The sequence below is a fragment of the Bos indicus x Bos taurus genome, chromosome X (genome assembly GCF_003369695.1).
Source record: "Bos indicus x Bos taurus breed Angus x Brahman F1 hybrid chromosome X, Bos_hybrid_MaternalHap_v2.0, whole genome shotgun sequence".
NCBI lineage: Eukaryota > Metazoa > Chordata > Mammalia > Artiodactyla > Bovidae > Bos > Bos indicus x Bos taurus.
The window spans coordinates 81,119,860-81,144,857 of record NC_040105.1 but is presented as its reverse complement, the minus strand read 5'-3'; the positions used below and the strand labels follow the sequence as shown (position 1 = coordinate 81,144,857).

At 41.7% G+C, this 24,998-nt stretch overlaps 1 protein-coding gene across 1 annotated transcript; it reads left to right on the top strand.

The window, feature by feature from the left end:
- The first annotated feature begins 9,862 nt into the window (after window positions 1-9,862).
- Window positions 9,863-20,900, top strand: LOC113887150 (RNA-binding motif protein, X-linked 2-like). The gene is made up of 6 exons (XM_027534059.1): window positions 9,863-9,944; window positions 10,143-10,258; window positions 11,377-11,428; window positions 17,369-17,498; window positions 19,105-19,282; window positions 19,734-20,900. The coding sequence occupies exons 1-6, from the start codon at window positions 9,940-9,942 to the stop codon at window positions 20,243-20,245; spliced, it is 993 nt and encodes a 330-aa protein (XP_027389860.1). The 5' UTR covers window positions 9,863-9,939; the 3' UTR covers window positions 20,246-20,900.
- Window positions 20,901-24,998: the final 4,098 nt, after the last annotated feature.

Below are 24,998 nucleotides of genomic sequence, written 5' to 3'. Positions count from 1 at the left end.
CTTATGGCAGAAAGTGAAGAGGAACTAAAAAGCCTCTTGATGAAAGTGAAAGAGAAGAGTGAAAAAGTTGGCTTAAAGTTCAACATTCAGAAAACTAACATCATGGCATCTGGTCCTATCACTTCATGGCAAATAGATGGGAAAACACTGGAAACAGACTTTATTTTTTTGGGCTCCAAAATCACTGCAGATGATGATTGCAGCCATGAAATTAAAAGACGCTTACTCCTTGGAAGGAAAGTTATGACCAACCTAGACAGCATATTCAAAAGCAGAGACATTATTTTGCCAACAAAGGTCCATCTAGTCAAGGCTATGGTTTTTCCAGTGGTCATGTATGGATGTGAGAGTTGGACTGTGAGGAAAGCTGAGCGCTGAAGAATTGGTGCTTTGAAACTGTGGTGTTGGAGAAGACTCTTGAGAATCCCATGGACTGCAAGGAGATCCAACCAGTCCATTCTAAAGGAGATCAGTCCTGGGTGTTCTTTGGAAGGAATGATGCTGAAGCTGAAACTCCAATACTTTGGCCACCTCGTGAGAAGAGTTGACTCATTGGAAAAGACTCTGATGCTGGGAGGGATTGAGGGCAGGAGGAGAAGGGGACGACAGAGGATGACATGGCTGGATGGCAACACCGACTCGATGGACATGAGTTTGGGTGAACTCTGGGAGTTGGTGATGGACAGGGAGGCCTGGCATGCTGCAATTCATGGAGTCGCAAAGAGTCGGACACGACTGAGCAACTGAACTGAACTGACCAAGAAGGAATAACGCTTCCTTTTCATCTTGTCCGTCTCTTGTGAGTGCCTTTTATTGCAAAATATTAAGCAGGTGGCAAAAGCCGTTCCCAAGCTTCCAGTTCCTGCAATATAGAAGAGGTCTTCGAATAGGGCAAGAATCGTGTTGAGTACTAAAAGAAAAAGAGAAAGCCACACTGTGACCACAAAATCATGTACCTCATAAGTCTTCTTCTGAGGCTGGAAAACTTACAACTCTTCCCTGATGCAGCTCTATCACTTGGTGCGTTTGTGGCCTAGGGGCCCTGTCATGAATCACCACAAATAGTGGCTTACAGCAGCATAAACTTATGGTCACGGGGCTGTAAGCCAGAAGCTGAAATGGAGGTATCAACAGGGGTGATCCCTTTTGGAGGCTCCAAGTTAGAATCCATTCCTTGCTCTTAGTGACTGTGGATGCTGCGTGGTATCCTTGGCTTGTGGCTTGCAGGACTTGAAACCCTGTCTCTGTCTTTTTTGTTTGTTTGTTTGTTTTTAAATTATTTATTTTGGGGGTTACTTATGTGTCCATTTTATTGGGTCACAGAGTGCCCAGATATTTGGTTAAACATTAATTCTGGGTGTGTCTGTGAGAGTGTTTCTGAATGAGATTAATATTTGAATTAGCAGATTGAGTAAAGCAGATTACCCTCCCTAACATGAGTGGGGCCCATCTAATCAGTTAAAGGTTTGAATAGAAAAAAAGCCTGATTCTCCTGCAAGTAAGAGACAATTCATCCTGCCTGACTGCCTTTGAACTGGGACATTGGATTTTTCCTCTTGTCTTTGGACTCAAATGGAAACATTGGCTCTTTCTGGGTCTCAAGCCTATTAGTTTTCACACTGGAACTACACTACTGGCTTCCTTGGCTCTCCAGCTTGCTGACCACAGATTGTGGGACTTCTCAGCCTCCATGGTTACATGAACTAATTCCTTATAATAAATCTTTATATATATATATATATATATATATATATATATATATATATATATCTTAAAGATATATATATATATCTCCTCTTGGTTCTGCTTCTCTGGAGACCCCTGAATAATATTTTGTATGTATTCTTTTTTTTTTTTTGTATGTATTCTTATAATGACTGTGCAATCCCTCATTCTCCCTACCTTTCTCAACATTCTTTCATAACCAATGGGACAAGATATGGAAAAATTATCAAGTGTGAGAGGCTAGGTATGCAATTCTTGGTAATTTTCAAAGTATATATTTTCATTCTTGATTACTTGAGACTAATGACAAAACAACTAATTTTAAACTTTGTTTAAATCTGTATTATCTAGTATTTCTCCTTTCTTTCAGCTCTGATGAACTTTAGATTATTAATCACCTTCCCATTTTTGAAACATTCTCTTGCACTTTTCTTTTAGTACACTAAGTTATACTGAAAAGCATAACTAAGTTATACTTCTGAGACCACTTTTTCACTTACTTTTTTTGTGGAATATCTCTCAAATCTTTCTGTTTTTCTCCTGTTTCTATAACTATCCCAAGCCCTGATCTCCTTATGCCTGGCAAACTTTAATAGCCTTCTGCTTGACTCCATGGCTCCCAGCTGGTCTTTCTCTGTGATTCTGTGATGCATTGGCATTCTAATGATCTTGCATCTTGGCAAGACTGTGATTTTAGAATTTTGGGGGCTCAAGCAAGTAACAGAGACTGCCTAAGTTAAGGAGGTCAGGAAAGGAGTGCAGAACACACATCAGCTTCAGTTGGGTGGAAATAGCCATCAGTCCTCAGGTGGATTGTCTGGCTGAAATGTAGTAGCTTAGGGTAGGAGTACCCAGGCTGCAACTTATCAAGTATGTGACTAGCATGCAGGCCTCCTGGAGACTCCCTATAATGGGAGGTTCATTGCTCCTAATACCCAGGTTGCAGTTTTTATCGGAGAACCCTCTGCTTATTAGCAGAATCTCCATGGGGAATCCTCATATGTTCCCTGTGTTCACCTTTCTTTGATGGTAGCACCAAGGAGAAATATGGGGAGAGGAGGGTATGGCAATTATTGTTCTAACTGACTAGCACTTTTTCATATCCTCCAGTTTCTCTCCCTTCACTAGCTCTCCAGCCACCTTCAATTCTCTTTGGCACCAAGCAAGATTCCAATCCATTTTCATGGCTTCCTGAGGAGTGTCTGTTTTATTACATGACACTAGTCCCATGGCTGCCTGGTCTGGGCACTTGAATCAAGTTGGCTATTGAGTTGTTTCTACAGGGTTTCTGTATTTAAGATCAGAGAGTAGTTCAGTTATCCCTCTTCCGGGTAGCTGGCTTTGTTAAAATGTGACGCTTTGGAGTCACTGGTGATAGTAGTGAGAGGAAAGAATGAAGTCATGCTGCAGATAGGAGTAGAGACAGGGGACATGCAGATGAAAGGCTAATCCTATGGCTCAAGTTCAGTTGTTTCTAAGGCCCAGGGGGATTCCTGGCCTTTATTCCCTGAGAGAGTGATGATGATAAGTCACATGTACATCATGCTCCAAGCACTAGAAGTAATTTATTTGAGCCTTATAAAAACCCTATGAGGAAGATGATGTTACCATCCCCATTTTACAGATGAAGAAATTAAGGCATGGGGAGATTGGATAACTTTTTAAAATTTTTTATTGGAGTATATTTACTTTGCAATGTTTTGTTAGTTTCTGCTGTACACCAGTGAATCAGCTATACGTATAACTATGCATGTTGTTTTCAGATTTCCTTCCCATTCACGTCACCACAGAGCATTAAGTAGAGTTTCCTGAGCTATATAGTAGTTTTTCATTAGTTATCTATTTTATATATAGTATCAATAATGTATATATGTCCATCTCAGTCTTTCAATTCATCCCACCCTCCCTTCCCTCCCTTGGTGTCTCTATGCTTGTTCTCTATGTTTATTTCTACTTTGCAAATAAGATCATCTATACCATTTTTCTAGATTCTACATATATGTGTTAATATATGATATTTGTTTTTAGGAGATTCAATAGCTTGCCCAAGATCATGAAGTTAGGACTTGTACCCTTGCAGTCAGATTCCATGCTCTTGATATTATAACATAAATCCTTGTAGCATTTCTCTAAATCTCCTTTGCCTAAGCCAGTTCAAGTGCCCTACAGTCGCCCCCAAGCAAGATAAAGAGGCTGATGGACACGATTACCTTTTTCTACAACCAACTTTAAAAGTTTAATTCTATCTGGCTCTCACTTTGCTGCCTCCCTTCTCCTTTTCTCTTTTCACTTTTTCCTTCCTTCTCTCTAGTTCACTTTGTACCTTTTGCAAGCTCATTTATTGACCATTTCCCCTATCTTCTTGATTATTCTCAGCAGCAACAGGCAATAATATTGTCATTTTTCTATCTTTAAAAATCCTCTCTTGACTTGATTTTTCCCTTCAGCTTCAGCCCCATCTTTTCATTCTTTCCTAAACCCCCTTCAGTCAGGCTTTTGTACCCATGCCTACTGAAACTGCAAGGTCACCAGTGCCCTTCACATTGCTAGATCCAGTGGTCAGTTCTCATATTACTCGACTCCTCAGCAGTGCTTTGAAGCATCCACTCTTTCTTCATTCATATTCTTTCTTCACTTGGCTTCTAGGGTGCTACACTCTCTTGGTTTTCAATGCTCCTTTTCAGTATCACTTGCTGACTTTTTTTTTAATATATTCCTGACCTTTTAACCTTAGAGTTCTCTTGGTCTCTGTCATTCCATTGGCTATCTCATTTAATTTCAAGACTTTAAATGCCATCTAAAAGCTGGTGACAATTTCAATTGTATATCCTCATCTTGGACTTCTTCTGACCTTCAGGTTCCTTTGTCCAGCTGCCTTCTTGAGATTTCTACCTTAAAGAGAGAAAGGCATCTCAAAGTTAACACATCCAAATTTGATCTTCCTTCTCAAATCTACTCCTCCACAATCTCCCCCATTGAAGTAAATTCCAGTTGCTTATCCCAAGAAGCTTTATTCCTTATTACTCTCTTTCCTTTATGTCCTATATTCATTTATTTTATATCTTCAAAATACACCTGGAATCTTTCCATTTCACATTACTTCCAGTTTAATACCATGGTTCAAAACTACCTTTGTTTGTTTCTCACTGGGATAACTGCAATAGCCTCCACCTGGTCTCCCTATTTCCTCCCTTACCACTTATACTCTACTCTTCACTTAGCATCCAGAGTGAGCCTTTGAAAATGTTAGTTATGTTTCTCCTCTGCTCAAAATCCTGTGATGGTTCCATTTTTCACTCAGAATGAACTCCAAAGTCCCTATAGTAGCCTATATTGGCCTACAGGATCTGGGCCCTGTTATCTTTCTCAGCTCAGCTTTCCTCTCACCTTCACTCCTGGTATTGTGTTCCTTGCTGCTCCTTGACTACTTCAGGTAAGCTCTTGCCTCAGGATCCTTGCACTTGCATAAAAAAGTTATCAGATTATACAGTAACACGAGTTCTAAGTCTAAATTGTAGGGTTTCCATCATCAACCAGTAGTAGTCATCCACATAACTCATTTCCTTATCTTTAAAAAGTCTTTGCCTGAATGATGTTTCCTCAAGTGTTCATTCTATTTAAAATTTAATACTCCCACCATATTCCCTATTCTCTTTCCCTTCTTTACCTTTCCCCCTAGCACTTAGTACCTTCTTGTATGCTATATAATTTACTTACTTCCTGCTATGGGCTGAATTGTATCCCTGAAAATTTGTATGTTGAAGCCCGAACCCCCACGTGATAGTATTTGGTGATGAGGACTTTGGGAAGTAATTAGGTTTAGCTGAGGTCATGAGGGTGGGGTCCTCATGATGGATTAGACTCCTTACAAGAATAGACACCAAAGAGTCTGATTCTCCCCACCTTCTCTCCTGTTCTCCTGTGTGGGGACACAGTCAGATGGTTGATATCTGCAAGCCAGGAAGAAACTCCTCACTGGGGAAATGAATCAATCAGCACCTCAATCTTGCACTTTCCAACCTTCAGAACTGTGAGAAATAAACTTCTATTGGTTAAGCCACCCAGTCTATGGTATCTTATTCAATATTATGGCAACCTGACCTGACCAACCTGGGGTGACCTGACCAACCTGGGCTTCCCTGATAGCTCAGTTGGTAAGGAATCTGCATTGCAATGCAGGAGACCCCAGTTCGATTCCTGGGTTGGGAACATCCACTGGAAAAGGAATAGGCTACCCACTCCAGTATTCTTGGGCTTCCTTTGTGGCTCAGCTGGTAAAGAATCCACCTGCAATGCGGGAGACCTGGGTTTGATCTCTGGGTTGGGAAGATCCCTTGAAGAAGGGAAAGGCTACCCATTCCAGTATTCTGGCCTGGGGTCTCAAAGAGTCAGACACAACTGAGTGACTTTCACTCATGACCTAAGAGAAACCCCCTCACTAAACAAAACAAACTCAATAGGGTCAAGGAATATTCTCTGATTGTTTACTGTTGCATCATCCATGCCTGGAATAGTTGTGAGCATGTAGTAGATGTTCCATAAATATTTGCTGAGTGAATGAATCAGATGTGGTACTCGTACAGAGGATGACAAGTATATGGTCATACTACAAGGTATACAGTGCTTAAGTCTTACTTTGGAGGTGAAGATAAAGGGTTATTGGGAGCTCAAAGAAGGGAGAAGTCATTCACCTATGGGAAGGGAGTGAGAGCAATCCAGGAGGGCTTAATGAAAGAGATAGCATTTGAGCCAGGACTTGAAGAATGGGTAGTATTTGGGTTTATGGATGTAGAAGGAAGCACATGGAGTTTAGTTAGGCTTATATAGGGTGTGTGAAGTGTGGTGGAAGTGAGAAAAATTAGAAATGAGGTCTTCAGCTAAAACATGAAGATCTCTGAATGCCAGGTTAAAGTTTTTGCCTTTTTTAGGTATGGCATGAAATTGAGTGGATATGAAGGTTACAGAATTGGGTGTAAAAATTTGAGTCATAAATTAGTGATTTTCTCTGTTTTAACTTTCAGGTCTTTACTCAATTGTTTCTTATTTTAAGTTATTTATAGGCTTAAACATATGGTTCCTAACCTACCACAGATAAGAAGAAAACAGGAAAAAAGGGAGGAGATGTTTAATCTGAAAATAGGTACACCCAGGGAGAGAAGGGCTAGATGGTTGCTACAAGGTTGAAGATGGAAACCCTACAATTTATACTTAGAACCTCTGTTATACTGTACAATCTGATAACTTTTTTTGCTTCCACATTTAAATATTCTTTTAATAACTTCTTTCTGATTACAAAAGTAATGCATATTCAACATAAGACATTTGGAGAACAGAACACCACAGAAAAATTCCCTCTGTGTCTACCATCTGGAAACAGCCATTGCTAACTGTGTGGCATCAGTCATGCTCTTTAAGGTCATGCTCTTTCTGCCAAGGTAACATGGCAATAAAAATGTGATAAAGAAAAGATACCTGGATAAAGGTAAGAAAATGATAACGGTGTAGAAAGGGACAAAGAGAAAATAAAAGCCTCTTTCCCTTTACCCTCATCTGTTTCCATAAAGGTAACTATAGCTGTATTTTCAGTTTCATTAACCAATAATTGTATTGTGTACTTGCTAGGTATTTGAGATTTGAGGTACTGAGAGCTTAAAGATGCAGTCTTTACCTTCTAGGACCTCACAGTCTTTCTAAAGGGAGAACATAAATGAGCTGTGAAGAACTGCAGAGTTCAGAAGCGGGGGCAATCACTGCAGGCTGGTAAGGTCAGGAAAAGTTTCCTGAACGAGAAATGACTTGATTGGAGTTTGGAGCTCAGGCAGGTTTCAGTCAGAGAGAGTGGCCCAGGAATATATGGATCTCTCAGAAGAGCTGTGTAGGTTGGATAATGAAAGGGGCCCTTGAGATAACAGATAGAAGTGGAGCCTGGCTGAAACTGAGGCTTCATGGGGTGGGGAAGCAGTTGGAGAAAAGACTGAAGAATAGGGGCTGGGGCAGTTATAAGAGTACTGAAAGACCTAGGAGGCATGTGATGATGACTCAGAACATCACTGAGAGTAGACAGGATGTGTTTGACAGACACTGAAGTGGCACAATTATTAGGAATTGGTGATTGGATAGATATCTTTGGGTAAATAGGAATAGGGAATACAAGCATGACATCCCTGTTTTTGAACATGGGCAACCAGGAAAATGGTGATAACATTTCCTGAAACAGAGAAGTCAGTAGGGAAAGTGTTTGCGGATGTAGTGTGGTGGTCAGAAGTGGAGAAATGAATTTGACTAGCCATATTGTTGAGCCTTTCCTTGAACGTGGGGACTGCTGTCAGTTTCCTTAGCATTACCCACTGAACCTAGAAATGAGCTCTGCATACAATGGGTGCTAAATGAATGTTATTGGTGAAGAAAGGAGTAGAAGCTGGGAGAGCTGAAAACCTTCCCAGTTTGCCTGGGACATCTCCATGGACGTACTTCCAATTGGTAGGAATTGGTAGGTAAGATGATGCCTAGAGATTTCCATAAGTCTGAGTGGAAAGGGGCTGAGAATCCAGAGTACCCTCTGAATTTAATGTCTGAGAGGAAGACTAGAGTTTGCCATCCCAGTTGTCTATTATTTGGTTGGTCTTACTCTCCTCTTTTGCTTCAGCTTCCCTTTGAACTCTGATGACCAAGGCCTAGGTATTGCTCCAATTCTCTCATTTCATAATTGCTGGAAGAATTCAGCCAGATAATGCTGCAAGCTAGTTTACCACTTTGCAGTGACTACTTCAACCCTACAACTAGGCAACCTAAGGTTTCTAGGAGCAGATAAAACCTCTATGCAATCTGTCACTGTTTAGTTTTCATTGCCAATGTAATTCTACCAAGTTAATGAATAGCTGGGCTGGAGTTGGGGAAGGGAAGAGACACAGAATGAATGAAGAGAAACTGTCATTTATGGGCAGATTCTGTTCTGCTTCTTAGCAAGACATTGGGTACATGGTGAACTATTGAGGGTAGTTGTCATCATCACCGTCATCATCAAACTAGGCACTTTTACGAAGTGCCTAGTTTCAGGGGTTCTGAGCTAGGCCTACACAGAGAAACACACAGCTCTGGAATTTCACTTTTAGACCATGCATGGTCTAAGACCAGATACTGATGTGAACATGTGCAAGATGGATTTAAATCCTCAATATGGTTTATTGTCACCACCTCTTCTATAGGTTCCTGATTATTTCTGGAGTGAAATCTATAAAGCAGGTATATCCTGTATGTTCAACGATATTATCAGCTCTTTGAAGGCAAAGAACCCAACCTTACAGTTCTGTCTACAGACTTGCTGTACAGAACATATATAGATGCTCAGTATGGATTCATAAATCAACCAGACCTGATGGGTAGACAGAGTACATTTCAAAGGAGTATATTTAACTCCTTTGAACCTCAGTTTCTTCTATAAAATGGAGACAATAATTGTATCACAGACATCACAGGGCTGTTGTGAGGATAGAAAGCCAATGCATATAAATTGATTAGCACACAATTTAGTATTGTCTGCTCAACCGTTAGCTATTAATTTAACAATACGAATTTCTACCTCCCGCGTAGGAGACTGTGGAAAAGGGGTAGCAGCTTTTCATACAAATCTGGATATGCAATTCAGCCTACTGCGGTATACTTGTCAGTTGCCTCTGCATTGGGATTTGAGAGAGAGAAAAAAAAAAGATTCACCCTCTCAGATATCTTCTTTATTTTTCTACCGTTACTCTTGAACAAGGATGCTTTGTTGCGGGTGCGCGTGTGAGTTACTGACTGGGAGTGAAGGATGGAGGCGGAATTTGACTGGGACGAAGGCTGCGACTTAAGTCGCCGAATCAGGCACTTTTTCAGTCTTAATTCAGCAAACATTTGTAGTTAACCTAATCAATGCCAGGTGTCGTCCAGGAGCTAGGAGTCCTGGAACAGACCAGGCTCGCACCCTTCCCCAATTTTTCGAAGGAACGTACGAACGGACCAGAGAAAAACTCTCTGATTAAAGAGCGAGTTCAGCCGAACAAGGAAAGCCGCTTCTAGCTCTAGTGCTCAGGCGCTACGCCCCCGGCGCGCCAGCGCTCTTCCGGGGCGGCACAAGCTCCGCGGCAACCAATGGGCGCGAGGCGCCGGGACCGCGCATGCATCTTGGCGGCTTCTCCGGGAAGTTGCTTCCTAGGTTCTGAGCCCGAACCGGCGGAGATGAAGTAAGGCCTCAATTTTCCTTCGAGGAGGGGTCGGGGGAACTCGTGCCCGGGGGCAGCCCACCGGGGCTGAGGTGGTAGAGCATCTGCGGGGCTGACGGGCGGGAGAGGCGGGGAGTCTAGAAAATTAGTCTTTCGGTTTTGTTCTGTTTTACCTCAGGCCGGGGCGCGCTTACATGTCCGCTTTTCCTTCCGGTTTAGCCCTTTAACTAAAGTGAAGCTGATTAATGAGCTGAATGAGCGTGAAGTCCAACTGGGGGTGCCGGAGAAGGTGTCTTGGCACAACGAGTACAAGGACAGCGCTTGGATCTTCCTGGGTGAGGCCCACGTAGGCTCTCGTAGGGCTCCTCCTTCTCTCTTGCCCTGCTTCCTAACATTTCAGCGTTCCCGCCTTTCATTCCTCCCGACATTCACCACCCACATTTATTCCCTTCCGCTGTCTCTCTGTAAATACGTTTTCCTTGTCTGTTTTCTCCCCATTTCTAGTTTGCTCTCTCTGCCAAGTCAGTGCTCATAATAGGTACTGCCGGCCGTTCACTGTGCTGAGAATCGTGCCACTTGGTTTCTCGGAGACCGTTATTATCATCCCCCTGTATCTCCCCATTTATACAACTAAAGAAACAGGTGCAGAGAAGTTAATGACTTAAGGTCACATAGCTTAGGAATTGGAACACCCAGAACTATGGCACTCGAGAACTCATGGTCTTAGCCCCTATCTCATATTACTGCCAACTCCCTTCTCGCCTCATTCTCTTTCCCTCAGAGTTTATTTTCCTCATCTAATTATCTCCTGCCTTCTATCCTCGGCCGTATCACAATCTCTATATTCACTTTGTGTCATATGCGGTAATTTGACAATTTATTCAAAGAGGTTATGGCACCAGACATTGTGTTAAGCATTTTATTTTCATTTATTTAACTATTATAACAATTCTGTGAAGTTAGAACTGTAATATCCCCATTCCGTTCATGAGGAAGGAAACATTTGCAGGGAAATTTATTTCCTATGAAATGTTTAACAATTGACTTTATAATCCTTAGTCTTTGTGAGGTGGGGTTAATATTTGCATATTTAAACTGATTTTGGACCTTAGCTGTGAGTTTGCAGATAGAGAGCACATGAGTTCAAGATATGTTTTTGGAAGCCAAGTTTTGTGCTGGAAACTATCTGCTTTGTCCAGAAGATTTTGGGTGTGAGGGGGGTTAGTTTGGTTAGGGGTGACCCCAGCTTTTCCACTCAAAGTTAATCACTCCTTTTTCTGTATTACTGCTGCATTTTCTACGTGCTTCTGTCATTGCATTAGACTAGGTTCTTTGAGGGAAGGCCCTGTTGCTTATTCTGATTTGCATCCCAGTGCCTGGCCTAGTGCATGCATCGTACATAGTAGACACTTGTTAAGTGTTTGCTGAACTGAAATGTGTTTTTCTTTTCAAGGGGGACTTCCTTATGAACTGACTGAAGGGGACATCATTTGTGTGTTCTCACAGTAAGTCACCTTTTTTTTCTTCTTTTCAGTAAGTCACTTTTTTATTTCTTAGCTTCTAGGTCATCAGAGTAGTTTGCTTCCATAATGTATTTTATGGCATCACAAAAGCCCATTTATTTTAACTCTAGACTGACTGGCCTCCCTGCATGGGGAGGCCTGAAGCTTCTGTTCTGGTCTAGATCAGTCCCAGGACATGGTTCTGGAACTCTCCAATGTGCCAAATCCAAGAAGTTGGTTGATATAGGAGCCTGTCTTGGAGATTCTGGTCTATTTTTATTGTCTTTTCACTGAAGCCTACACTGGAACAGACTGGAACTCCTAGGAAGGTACTCTGTTGGCCCATTTCCTCGGGCTCCTATAATCTAGGGGTAACTCATGATCATGGGGCCATTCTGGGCCCACACCTGTGTGGCACTGTAGGATTAGGGCAAAGCACAGAGAAACTGGGAAAAAAGCAAAAGTTTTAGGCAGTAGTTTTTTTCGTTGTTGTTTCTAGTTGAGTGTAAGGTTAGTGAGCAGAGCCAGTCTCTTTAACTGGAGACTGAGAATCACAGGCTGATGAGGGATAAGAATGAATAGGAGAATCTTATATTCTTCATTCTGCTACGGGATGATAGCAGCAGCACTAGGTGGGAGAGAGTCTTGGCAGCTCACATTAGTAGTGGCAGCTGGTAGGAGAGGGTTTGGGTACAACCGCAAAGCTACACAGAGTAGTTAGTCCATAGGTGCCAGAAGGCCTTGGCAGCTCAGAGCAGCAGAGAGCCATGACCCCTGGACTGTGGAGTCCTCAGGCAGAGAACCATGATAAAAGAGGTTGGGCAAGCAGACAGTGGCTAGCACACCCTGGCAGAGGCATTGCCATGGCAGGGAATGGTTGGACCATCCAGTGGGCAGAGGTCCCTGGCTGATTGGTTGGGCCATATATAGGACAGAAAGCCATGTAAAAGAAATTGGGCAAGAAAAAGGCCATGGTAGAGGGCCCTGACAGGGCCTGAGGCTGCTTTTTCCAACTCTTGGGTATTGGGAAGTTCACAGTAGGTACAGCCTATAACTTCCACACCTTTGTGGTAGCTCTGCCTTGTTCAGTCTTCCACCTGGGAGCTGTTTTTGTCTTATTTTCATTGAGTGATGATCACTAGTGTGTGTGTTTATTCCAGTTCTCTGTTTTGGCTCCACACATTGCTCTCCATGAAGATTGCCTGTGTCACTGATAACAGTGGCTTTCAAAAAAATATTTTTTCTGATCATCAGAATAATGTATAGTTGTGTAGAACATTTGGGAAAAAGAAAAAAGTACGAAGAATGAAATAATGTTCTTTAAGGAAAAAATGTTAACATCTTTATGTATTTATTGTCTTCTTTTCAATGTTGGGCATTATTTCCAATATTTTGCTGTTATGAATTATACTGCAGTGTACATTGTGATATATACATCTTTGTATGCCTCCCTGATGGTTTCCTTCATGAAATTAATTTTTCAGTTCAGTTCATTCGCTCAGTTGTGTCCGACTCTTTGCGACCCCATGAATTGCAGCACGCCTGGCCTCCCTGTCCATCACCAACTCCTGGAGTTCACTCAAACTCACGTCCATCGAGTCGGTGATGCCATCCAGCCATCTCATCCTCTGTCGTCCCCTTCTTCTCCTGCCCCCAATCCCTCCCAGCATCAGAGTCTTTTCCAATGAGTCAACTCTTCGCATGAGGTGGCCACACTACTGGAGTTTCAGCTTTAGCATCATTCCTTCCAAAGAACACCCACGGCTGATCTCCTTCAGAATGGAGTGGTTGGATCTCCTTGCAGTTCAAGGGACTCTCAAGAGTCTTCTCCAATACCACAGTTCAAAAGTAAACATTGTCAAATTACTCTCGGAAAAGGTTGTATTGGTTTTCACTCTGACTGGAATGCTCATTTTCCTGAATCCTAATCAGTAATGGTTATTTTAAGAAAATATTGCCATATGACTTCTCATTATTATTTTACTTTGCCTTTATTTCATCATCAGGGAGGTTGAACATCTCTTCATAGATTTATAGGCCCTTATTCTTTTTCTTTGTAAATTGTCTATTAAGATCATTTGCCTATTTTTTCCCTGTTAATGTGTTCGTCATTTTCTTACTGATTTTACAAGAGCCCTTCATGTATTAAGCGTATTAACTTACTGCTTTTAACACTTTATCATGTATTGTATTGCTGTGGACTTATCTTTTTAATTTGATGTGTTATACTACATTGCCATTATTATTACTTCTTGATGCTCAAACTGTCCCAGTTTGGTCTGTAGTTATGCTGTCAAGCCAGCTCCTGTATTCTTTTTTCTTTTACTTTTTATTTTGAAATACTTGAAATAATTTCTGGATTAAAACAGGAAAGTTATGAAATAGAATGAAGGATACCTATATCCCTTTTACTCAGAGTCCCCAGATGTTAGCATTTTATCACATTTGCTTTATTATTTCTCTCCACCTATATGCATATTATTTTTTTTTTTCTGAACCACTTGGGGGTCAATTGCAGACATGATGCACATTTACCCCTAAGTTCTTCAGTGTGTATTTCCCAAAATACTGGGACATTTAACTTCAGGATAGTGATCAAATTCAGGAAATCAACACTGTTACACTGTTATCTAATCTATAGACTTTATTTGACTTCCAGTTGTCCTGATAATGTCCTTTATAGCAAAAGAAAAAAAAAATGGCTTTCTAGCCTTAATCTGTGATGTAAATTGCAGACGTTTTCTCATAGTTTGTCATTTGACTTTGTTTATTGTGATTTTTTTTCTTTGCAAAATTATTATTTTTAAATTTTTATGCGTTCATTTATTCATATGTTTAAATGATCTTATGGTAACATTGACTTTTTAGGGGATGTACAGTCCTATGAGGTTTTTTTAATACTTGAATAGATTTGTGTAATCACCCTCACAATTAGGATGAAGGACAATTCCATCATCCCCCAAACTCCCTCATGCTGTCCCTGTATAGTCTGTCCTCCATTGCTGGAGAAGGCAATGGCACCCCACTCCAGTACTCTTGCCTGGAGAATCCCATGGATGGAGGAGCCTGGTAGGCTGCAGTCCATGGGGTCACTGAGAGTCAGACACGACTGAGCGATTTCACTTTCACTTTTTGCTTTCATGCACTGGAGAAGGAAATGGCAACCCACTCCAGTGTTCTTGTCTGGAGAATCCCAGGGACGGCAGAGCCTGGTGGGCTGCCGTCTATGGGGTCGCACAGAGTTGGACACGACTGAAGCAACTTAGCAGCAGCAGCAGCAGCAATGGTCAAATTTATAAGTCTTTTATTGCTTCTGGATTTGAGTCATAATTAGAAAGTATTGCTCCCCACCCATCCACGTTCTCTTCTAATACTTGTATGGTTTCAATTTTATGCATTGAAGTCTCTGATCCATTTAGATTTATTCTGATGTGTAGTGTGAGATATGGACCCAATTTCATATTTTTTCAAATGGCTATCTAGTTGTCCCAACAGCATTTATTTAAAACTCCATATTTTCCCCCGGCAAATTGGAGTGTCACCCTTATACAGAAGTATTAACTTGGGAGGTGATTTTGATATTTTTATAATGTTGAGTCATCTTATGCAAGAAGAAGAAGTATCTTTATTGAAACTGTGTTTGTGTCTTTCAGTAGTTTTTAAGAGTTTTCTTTGCATAGACCTTGTACATTGCTTGTTAAATTTATTTCTAAGTATTTTACCTTTTTGTTGTTGCTGTTACAAATGGGGCTCCTCTTTCCTTATATCTTATTATTATTGTTTGTAAGAGGGTGGTTTATTTTTGTTGTCTTTATATCCTGTTATCCTACAGATTTGTTATATTGTTTGTTTTTATCATTGTTTATCATTGCTTCTCTTGGGTTTTCTATATATATCATCATATATAATCTTCATACAGAGATAGCTTTACTTTTTCATTTTTTAATTTTTAAAATTAAGAGTATAGTTGATTTACAGTGTTGTATTAGTTTCTACTGTGCAGCAAAATGAGTCAGTTATACATACACATGTATTTACTCTTTTTCTGTATCTGTTTTCTCCTGTCTAATTGCATGGGCCAATACCTACAATATTAAATAGTGTTAAATAGCTAAATACCATAGTTGAATCATTTCTAGTGTTTTCTTTTAAGTAAGATGCTAGATTTTGGGCTGAGATATATGTATGTGATCATGCTATAATATTTCCATCAGTTACTGTTGTATTTTTCTGACTGTAGTTTTAAATCTATGAAGCTTTAACTTTTCTGGAATTAATTTTTATATAGTGAGTAAGGTAGAATTTTTTTCTGTTTTCTTTTTCATTAAATTATGTCTTTATTAACTTCCACCTACCTTTCTTAGATTTACTCTCCCCCCCAGCTCCCCAGTGGCTTGTGCGATCTTAGTTCCCTGACCAGGGTTTGAACCTGGACCCTGGCAGTGAAAGTACCAAGTCCTGACCACTGTGACTGCCAGGGAATTCCCCTTTCCTTTTTAACAATAAAATTCTTTAATGTTACAGATTTTCCTGAGTGTGGTTTTAGCCACATCCTGTAAGTTTTGGTGGGGTTCCCTAGTAGCTCAGATGGTAAAACATCTGCCTGCAATGCAGGAGACCTGAGTTCGATCCCTGGTTCAGGAAGATCCCCTGGAGAAGGAAATGGCAACCCACCCCAGTATTCTTGCCTGGATAATTCCATGGACAGAGGAGCCTGGTGGACTATAGTGCACGGGGTCACAAAGAGTTGGACAAGACTGAGTGACTAACACACACAGACACTAAGTTTTGGTATATATTCCCATTTTTGTTGTTTTCTAAATAGTCTACCATGATTATTTTATTTCACTTTCTCTTTCATCCAGTAGTTAGCCTGGAGAATAGGTTTCAAGTTCTAGTTAGGGCATTTTTTGTTTTGAAATTATTGTTCCCAGCTGTTTCACATTATGATTGGAAAACATGGTCTGTGCTGTTTTTGGAGATGATTGAGGTTTACTTTGAGATCTAGTCTAGAGTCAGTTTTTTTTTTTTTTTACTTTATTTTAATTAGGGGCTAATTACTTTATAATATCGTATTGGTTTTGCCATACATCAACATGAATCTGCCACGGGTGTACACGTGTTCCCAATCCTGAACCCCCTCCCACCTCCCTCCCCATACCATCCCTCTGGGTCATCCTAGTGCGCCAGCCCCAAGCATCCTGTATCGTGCATCAAACCTGGACTGGCGATTTCATTTCTTATATGATATTATACATGTTTCAATGCCTTTCTCCCAACTCATCCCCCCCCACCCCCACAGAGTCCAAAAGACTATTGTATACATCTGTGTCTCTTTTGCTGTTTCGCATACAGGGTTATCATTACCATTAATATGTTGTTTCATGGATTCTTGAGAAGCAACTCTTTTTGTACAATCAAATATATCTGTATATCTACTAGTCTGATGTTAATATTTTTAACAATGTAATTGTTATATTATTAAGTATATGTTTGTTTGTAGTTATATAATTTTATATTAATTCCTCTGACTTATTTTTCTCAATTTTATGTGTTGTGAACTCAAAGTGGTGTGTTAAAATCTCTAATAACTTTGACTCTTAGTTGGTCTGTATTTTTAATTAAAATTTTGGATGTGTTGATTTATGTATAAAATTTCATGACTTATGTATTAGGACCTTTTTCTGTGGAAAAGAGCCCTCTTAGTCACATTTAAATGTTTGTTTTTGGTTGGCCTTGAATTCATCTTTGATCTTAATATTTTTTAAATTAGGTGTTCTTGATATATCTTTTTCTAACTTTTAATTTTTAACCTTTCTTTGTCATCTTGTTCTCAGTGTGTCTCCTGTACAGATTATATTATTTGAATTTTGTTTTGTCATCCAATCTGAAAGTTTTTACATTTTAAATCAATAGTGTCTTACTCTTTTATAAATTAAATAGATACGGAGAGATTGTTAACATTAATCTGGTATGGGACAAGAAGACTGGGAAATCCAAAGGATTCTGTTTCCTCTGCTATGAAGACCAGAGGAGCACAGTTCTGGCTGTTGACAATTTTAATGGAATCAAGGTGAGTATGCTTACTGAGCAGAACGTTTCCATTGTGTAGGGTCTCAGTTTCATTTCCCAGCTGATGACTACAGGCTCAAGGGCAGTACTGATCAGCTGGGTTGCAGAGGTGTGGGGACATACTGACTGGGAAATGACCCCAGGAAATAGTTCTGTTGGCTCATGACCCTGTCAACATGTGTTTCTTTTCCCCATCTCTTAGCAAGCTATATCCTCAGGAGCATAGGTACCATGACCCCCCACTCCCCTTCATCTTGCACCCAACCAGGCATCTGTTTTTTACCTTTTCTTCCTCACACTCCACTCTCATTCCTGCTATATTGGAGAGCAAAGAGACTAGCAAACACTGCTGTTTAATCCTGTCCTGTATCAGGGAATTTGGGGTTCTATCATGCTTTCATGGCTGAGGACGTAGCCATGTATGTCTCTCACATGTCTCCATTGACTTAGCAGTACTGGGCCCTGAAAATTCTCTAGTTAAAATCTGATGACTAATTCTATGAAAGTAACTCATTCTGAAGTTTTCTGTCCTCTATTCTCTCTCCTCCACCCTTGTAAGTGAGACGGTGAGTGATAACATGAGAGTGAGACATGAAAAGGGGATGGGGCAAGTCAGGGTTATTTATGCTCCACATGCTCCCTGTGCTCATTTAGGAAAAGCACTGCCATTGAATGAGCATTGTCACAGGTTGGAGGGGTGACTCTTGACTTGGATAATTTGTCACTGATTGCACCAGCAGTGAAAGGAAGTCACCATAAAAGGTGACTTTATTCCACCTTTTATGGTGGAATGGCATAGGTGAAAGTACTCAGGCTTAGGGGTAAGAGTAAAAACTTGCTCTTGAATGGAACAGTAAAAGCCAGACATTTCACATTTCTGATGGAATTGCCTATAGAATAAGACTGTATCTGCCTGAATGTTTTCAAGTGAGGGTTTAATTTTTTGTTGTCCACCTGGAGAGTTGTGATTCGAAGTGATAGTATCAGCATGAGTCAGTGGTTCCAGTATGGTCGGGGTGGAGCAAGGAGTGAGGGCTTAAGAGAAAAGAAAGTAGTCCTTTCTAGATTCCTTATCCCCTCCCAGCTATTGTTCTGCTTTGGCCTCATCCAGTTGTGTTGAGAAAGCAGCTGTAGCATTGAGCTGAATTTTAGGAATTCCCTTTAGCTTCCAGGCTTTTTAATAGTGTGTTTCACTGTAAATTAATGTTACAGGTGGAAGGTAATTCATGTTTGTGCATCTAAACTCTTGCAGTTTTCCATGCTGCTTATGCTTTGGGGCAGTACTTCGCAGGGTCTTTTCACTTCATGGCACACTAATAACATGGAGATATTTATATAGAACTCTGGGATAAACTGATGAGGCTCCCAGGATCTCCAGCTGCCCCAGGCTCTACCTGACTGCCCCCCAGGGTTGAGCGAATGTGTAGGGATGTGTGCTGTGACACATCAGTTGAGCAGGTCTGCTTTTGAGATTTTCTGAGAAACAATTAGCAAGAGGGTAATGGGAATGGTTCAAACCATGGATTTCTGCAGCTGGATTTAAATAGAAGGCTGTGTTTGGTAGCAAATAGTTAGCTATCTGCTAAAGCATTGCCTGTCTGTCTTAGATCAAAGGAAGAACTATCCGAGTGGATCATGTATCTAACTATCGACTTCCTGAGGACTCAGAAGAAATGGATGAGGTGACCAGAGAGCTGCAGGAGAGGGGCTGTGGGACTCATACTCCTCCACCAAGTTCATCTGAGGGCTCTGAAGATGACAAACCCACCAAAAAACACAAAAAAGGTAAATGGTTAAGGCCTATGAGAAGATTCTGGGTAGGCTTAATGTTTGCTCTTCTTAGCCTTCACTGAGAGTTGGTAGTCAGTTCTCAAGTGTGAAGGGGCAGGTGTGGGGAACCTTACTTTAACTGGGAAAGAAGTATCAGCAGAAGACTAAGGCTGTGGGCTAAATTCTGGCCACCAAAATGCATATGTTGAAGTCCTAACCCTCTGGTACCTAACAATGTGACTGTTTGGAGGTAGGGTCTTTAGAGAGAGAATTAAAAACTGGAGTTGCCTTATACAGCAACCTGATATATTAGGGGTGACAGACATCCAGCTTGGATTCTTGGAGGCACTTTTCTAGAAGTAGAGACTGAGTGTTTCACGCTGCTGCCAAGCATGCTTTCCTTTTGTATATCCTCCATCTTTTCCATCTTCTTTTTTTTATTGATTGTGCCCCTCTTTTCCTCCAGACAAAAAGGAAAAAAAGAAAAAAAAGAAAGACAAAGAGAAGACTGGCCAGGAGGTACAGGCAGAGCAGCCAGCCTCCTCTTCATTGCCCAGAAGCAAGATGATAAAGGAAAAGGATGACCCTGGCTCCAAAAATCACAGTGGCAAGCACTCAGAGAAGGCAGAGAAGGGTCAGAAGTCAGAGTCCAGGGAGGTGCGGAAGTCCCACCCCAGTTCTCCTGAGGTCAGGATGACCTGCCATGGTGGAACGGAGGACCGAGAGAAGGAGCCAAGAAAGGAGAAGTCCAAGCACGAACACAAGTCATCAAGCAGGAGGGAAGAGAGAGAAGACAGGCACAGGGAGAGAGACAGGGGTCGAAGCTCAGACATACATTCCAGACGGCATGACAGGCGCTCTGAGGGGCGTACTCACAGGAGTAGAAGTAGGAGTCGAGATAAATCCCACCGGCACAAAAGGTCCCGGCATTCCCGGGACCGGGAGTCCTCTAATCCCAGGGAGCACAGGCATCAGTGATGCCACAGCCTGTTCAGCTATTCAGCACGGTAGAATTAAAAATGAGCTGTATTTTTCAAATACAATGAAATTCAGTTATTCTTTTACTATATTTACATGTAAAGTCTCTGAGAATGAATTCTTTTGATCCCTTGAGTATAATCATCATCAAGAGAGCTGTAGTTTTTAACAGCTAAATGTCCTGGATTTTTGAGCAGAATCCATTGTCCCTGGGAATATACTTGGTACTTTTGCTGCTTACCAGAGCATGTACCTAACTAAATCTGGGTTTATAAATATGGCCATTGAATTCATGACCCCAATTTATGATGAAATGGGCAGAAAGGGGAAATACCAGACAGTTCTAGAATTCCAGTCTTTGTGCTACATGTTAAGAACCTTTCCAGTTGGCAGCTATAACTACTGAGCAGAGAAGTGTGGCTTAATTAGGTTCAGACAGGTTGCTATGAATGTGATAAGGATTCTTAACATCAGCCTGCTCCTTCCTTAATTTTGCCTATCTGCCCCCTGTTTTTTGAAATTGTAGACATCTTTTTTTCAATTTTGCTGTTTTTGTTTTGGTTGATATGTCTACATTTTTTTCCTTATAACTTACTTATTTTATTGAGAAGAAATTCACATGGAATTAACCATTAAAAAATTATTTATTTTTTAATTTAAGGATAATTGTTTTACAGAATTCTGTTTTCTGTCAAACATCAGCATGAATCAGCCATAGGTGTACATATGTCCCCTCCCTCATGAGCCTCCCATCTCCCTCCCCATCCCAACCCTCTAGGCTGATACAGAGCCCCTGTTTGAGTTCTCTGAGACATAACAGTAAATTCCCATTGGCTATCTATTTTACATATGTTATTGAAAGTTTCCATGTTACTCTCCATACCTCTCACCCTCTCCTCCCCTCTTGCTGTGTCCATAAGTCTGTTTTCTATGTTTCTCCATGTCTGCCTTGCAAATTCATCAGTACCATCTTTCTAGATTCTGTATATATGTGTTAGTATACGATATTTATCTTGAAATTAACCATTTTAAAGGGAACATTCAGTGCAGTTTGGTACACTGACAGTGTTATAAAACTACCAACCTTATCTAGTTCCAAAATATTTTCATCACCCCAAAATGAAACCCTGTATACCCATTAAGCAGCTCCTCCGCATCCCCTCCTCCTCCTTGTCCCTGGAAACTACCAATCTGCTTTCAGTTCCTGTAGATTTACCTATTCTGGACATTTCATGTAAGTGGAATTGTACATGTGGCCTTTTGTGTTTGGTGCCTTTCACTTAGTGTAATATTTTTGAGATGCATCCATATTGTATCTGAAAATATTACTCAGTCGTGTCCAACTCTTTGTGATCCCATGGACTGTAGCCTTCCAGGCTCCTCTGTCCATGGAATTCTCCAGGCAAGAATATTGGAGTGGGTAGCCATTCCCTTCTCCAGACACCTCATTCGTTTTTATGGATAATGTCCCATTGTATGGATATTCCATGTTTTGTTTGCCACTCCTGAATGGATAGACATGTGGGTTGTTTCCATCTTTTGGCTAGCCAGGTATACCATCCTGCTTCTGTGCTTAGTCTTCTTTTCGAGTAGCTAGTCTTAGTGAGGTGGGAACACTTTGTCAGCTCCATTGCATATCTGTCTGGTCTGCTGGGTAGTTCTTTCTCATTTTGAGATTCTTATTTATTTTATTCTACTTATTTATTTAATCAATCCTTTATGAATTTGATAGGAACAGTCAACAAAACCTTAATACCTCTGCCGAATTATTAAAATGGAATTTCTGACACTGTGAAACAGAGAACTAGAGCTTTAATAGTGAATGTGCTAAGTTAAAGTAACCGGTATGTTTGTATGGGTCCTAGATGAGATGTGCACCTAGATTGGTGGTTGGGATGTCCATGAAGGAGAGTGGGGAGGGAGCTGGCGGAGATTGGGAAAGCTGTCAGATTGATGTATGTCTAACTTCTGGAGAAGAAAGGGAGAGAAAGAAGGAAGTTGCATAGGAAAAGTGGAGTTCTAAGACTATTTCAGCAAGACCAGTGGTGAGCCCTTGATCAAGAGTCACCTGTCAGAGGAGTCACAGTAAATGAGCCTTGGTAAACAGGCATCCTTGCTGCTGGACCTCTGTCAGCCATCGTGACCACTCTGCTCGTGTCCATCATGCCAGTTGTGTAGTAACTAAAGAAGGCCCCTGCACCTGGCTGAGTCATTGTGTCTGCCGGTGGTTCAGTGCCTCTTCCATAACAGATGTTTTCTGGTGGTGGTTAACATATGATGCAGAAATCTTCACACTTTGCATGCTCCCATGTGTCAGTCCACAGCCTTTGCATCAGATCACCTTGTCTCTGATCTTCCAGCCCTTTTCCTTCCAGGCTTCCAATTTGGACGGTCAAGCCATTGGCCACTTCCAGGAGTCTTACGTATTCAATAAATGGTCTCACTTTGGGCCACTTTTTCCACACCAAATCAAGTGCCCTGCTTGTTCTATCCACTGGAATAATGTTCCTTCTCCCCCGTGAACATATCTGCTGTTATATAGATAGCACCCATCTTCATTTTGTACTTAGATATTGAGTACTGGCCCATCTGTAAACCAGGCTCAAGCTGTTTCCTCCTTCAGCTAGTCATACAGGAATCCCCATAAGGCCATAGGTGCAGAGTTACCATAGAGCCTTCCACTGTCTGCATCATTCAGGTGTTTAACAGCAGCACTGATCTACTGCATCTCCATGGAATATGTAATGTATCAATTAGGGTGTTTTCAGAGAAACAGGGTATACATATATGTATGTATATATATATATAACTCTACATATGCCATATATATCTTGCATCCAGTATTCAAATGTCTGGCTATTCTTGCCCCAGTGTACATACACCCAAATGAGTGGCTTTAGGTCCCTTTACTAGGCAGTGCTGGGATAAGCATTACATGGCATTGTCCGTCCTTCTAGGGGCCCAGTTACCTCTTCTAGATCTGAGGATGGGCTAATGTCTGGAAATTGAGCAAGTAATTTGGACTTTTTATTGGGGAGAACCTCCCTCGGCCCCCTGTTTCTCCACTTTTGCCTTTTTCAGCTTGTATATCTTGAGTGATAGCCCTTGGTGGCTCTCTGTATTGCTTCTAAGGACACCATGGCCCATTTGTGCCGTTTCCATGAGTCCATGTGGGTGAAGCCCGCTTGGCTGCCCTTCTGACCTTGAGGTTCACTTTAGTATTTGTGTCTTCCTGGCTTCTGGTGGATAAGCACCGCTCAGTTCAGTTCAATTACTCAGTCATGTCTGACTCTTTGCAACCCCGTGGACTGAAGCACACCAGGCTTCCCTGTCTATCACCAACTGGAGCTTGCTCAAACTCATGTCCATTGAGTCAGTGATGCCATCCAACCATCTCATCCTGTTTGCCCCCTTCTCCTCCCACCGTCAGTCTTTCCCAGCATCAAGGGACTTTTCTAATGAGTCAGCTCTTTGCATCAGGTGGCCACAGTATTGGAGCCTCAGCTTCAGCATCAGTCCTTCCAATACTATTCAGAATTGGTTTCCTTTAGGATTGACTGGTTTGATCTCCTTGCAGTCCAGGGGACTCTCAAGAGTCTTCTCCACCACCACAGTTCAAAAGTATCAATTCTTCAGCACTTCCTAGGTTTTTATTACTGTGGGATCCCAGTTCTGTGATGATCTCTTACTGCCATCCCTGGCCTGCAGAGGAGGCCACCTCTGAACCTAATAACACTGGTGCCCCTTTCACCAGTGTGTGCCTCGGTGAGTGGGATATCCTCTGGACCCTGTATGGAATACTACCCTCTGGTGAGGTTTCTTACCTCATGTAATCTCTCCAGGATACCTACTCCCCTTGGCCTCTTCATTCCTTCCTTGGTCCTTTGCCAGGACAGCTCAGGTGTTTTGACTTTGCTTAGTGGTGGCTAGCACTTTCTCCAGTCCTCTGTGAGCCACCTCAGTGGAAGCTGCTCACCCCGTGCAGTTCTTGCCTGGGGGTTAAATTCTGTATGTATGTGTCTGTGTGTGCTCAGTCGCGTCTGAGTCTGCAACCCTATAGACTGTAGCCAGCCAGGCTCCTCTGACAGTGGGCTTCTCCAGGCAAGAATACTGGAGTGGGTTGCTGTGCCCTCCTCCAGGGGATCTTCCCCACCCAGGGATCAAACCTGCATCTTCTATGTCTCCTGCATTGCAGCCGGATTCTTTCACCACTGAGCCACTTGGGAAGCCCTCTAAATCCTATATGCTGAGTTCTAAGTCTGAATTCTTGCTTTTCTGATTCTTGATACAGCACCCTTGAAAACCAAACCCAGTGTTCCCATGGCTCCTGTCAGTATTTGCCAGTTAATTCTTGCAGCTTTTTGGTAGGCCTAGCACTTCCCTAGCCAGGTAATGCTGGAATTTAATCCTAGATAGCAGTTTGGTAACCAGGAAAGAGGCTGGACACAGCTCCTGGTGGGGTGGGAGAGGGGGGCACTGCGTGACTGGTGAGAGGAGCAACCTCTAGCATCTTCCCGCACAGGGTGTGCAAGCCCTTGTTTGGAAAGAATGGCCCCCTTTGCATACTGAGAGCTGGGTGGGGGTGTCTCCAGAGCCATCACCTTCAGGAGAATCTAACCAGATGTTTCTACCCCACGTTTCAGGGTCCCAAGGATTTTTCCAACCACATGAAGTCATGTGGCCCTGACTGCAGCAAAGCTGACCTGCCATATGTTAAAATATTGAGTATTTAATATCCCTGGAGTTCTGCAAC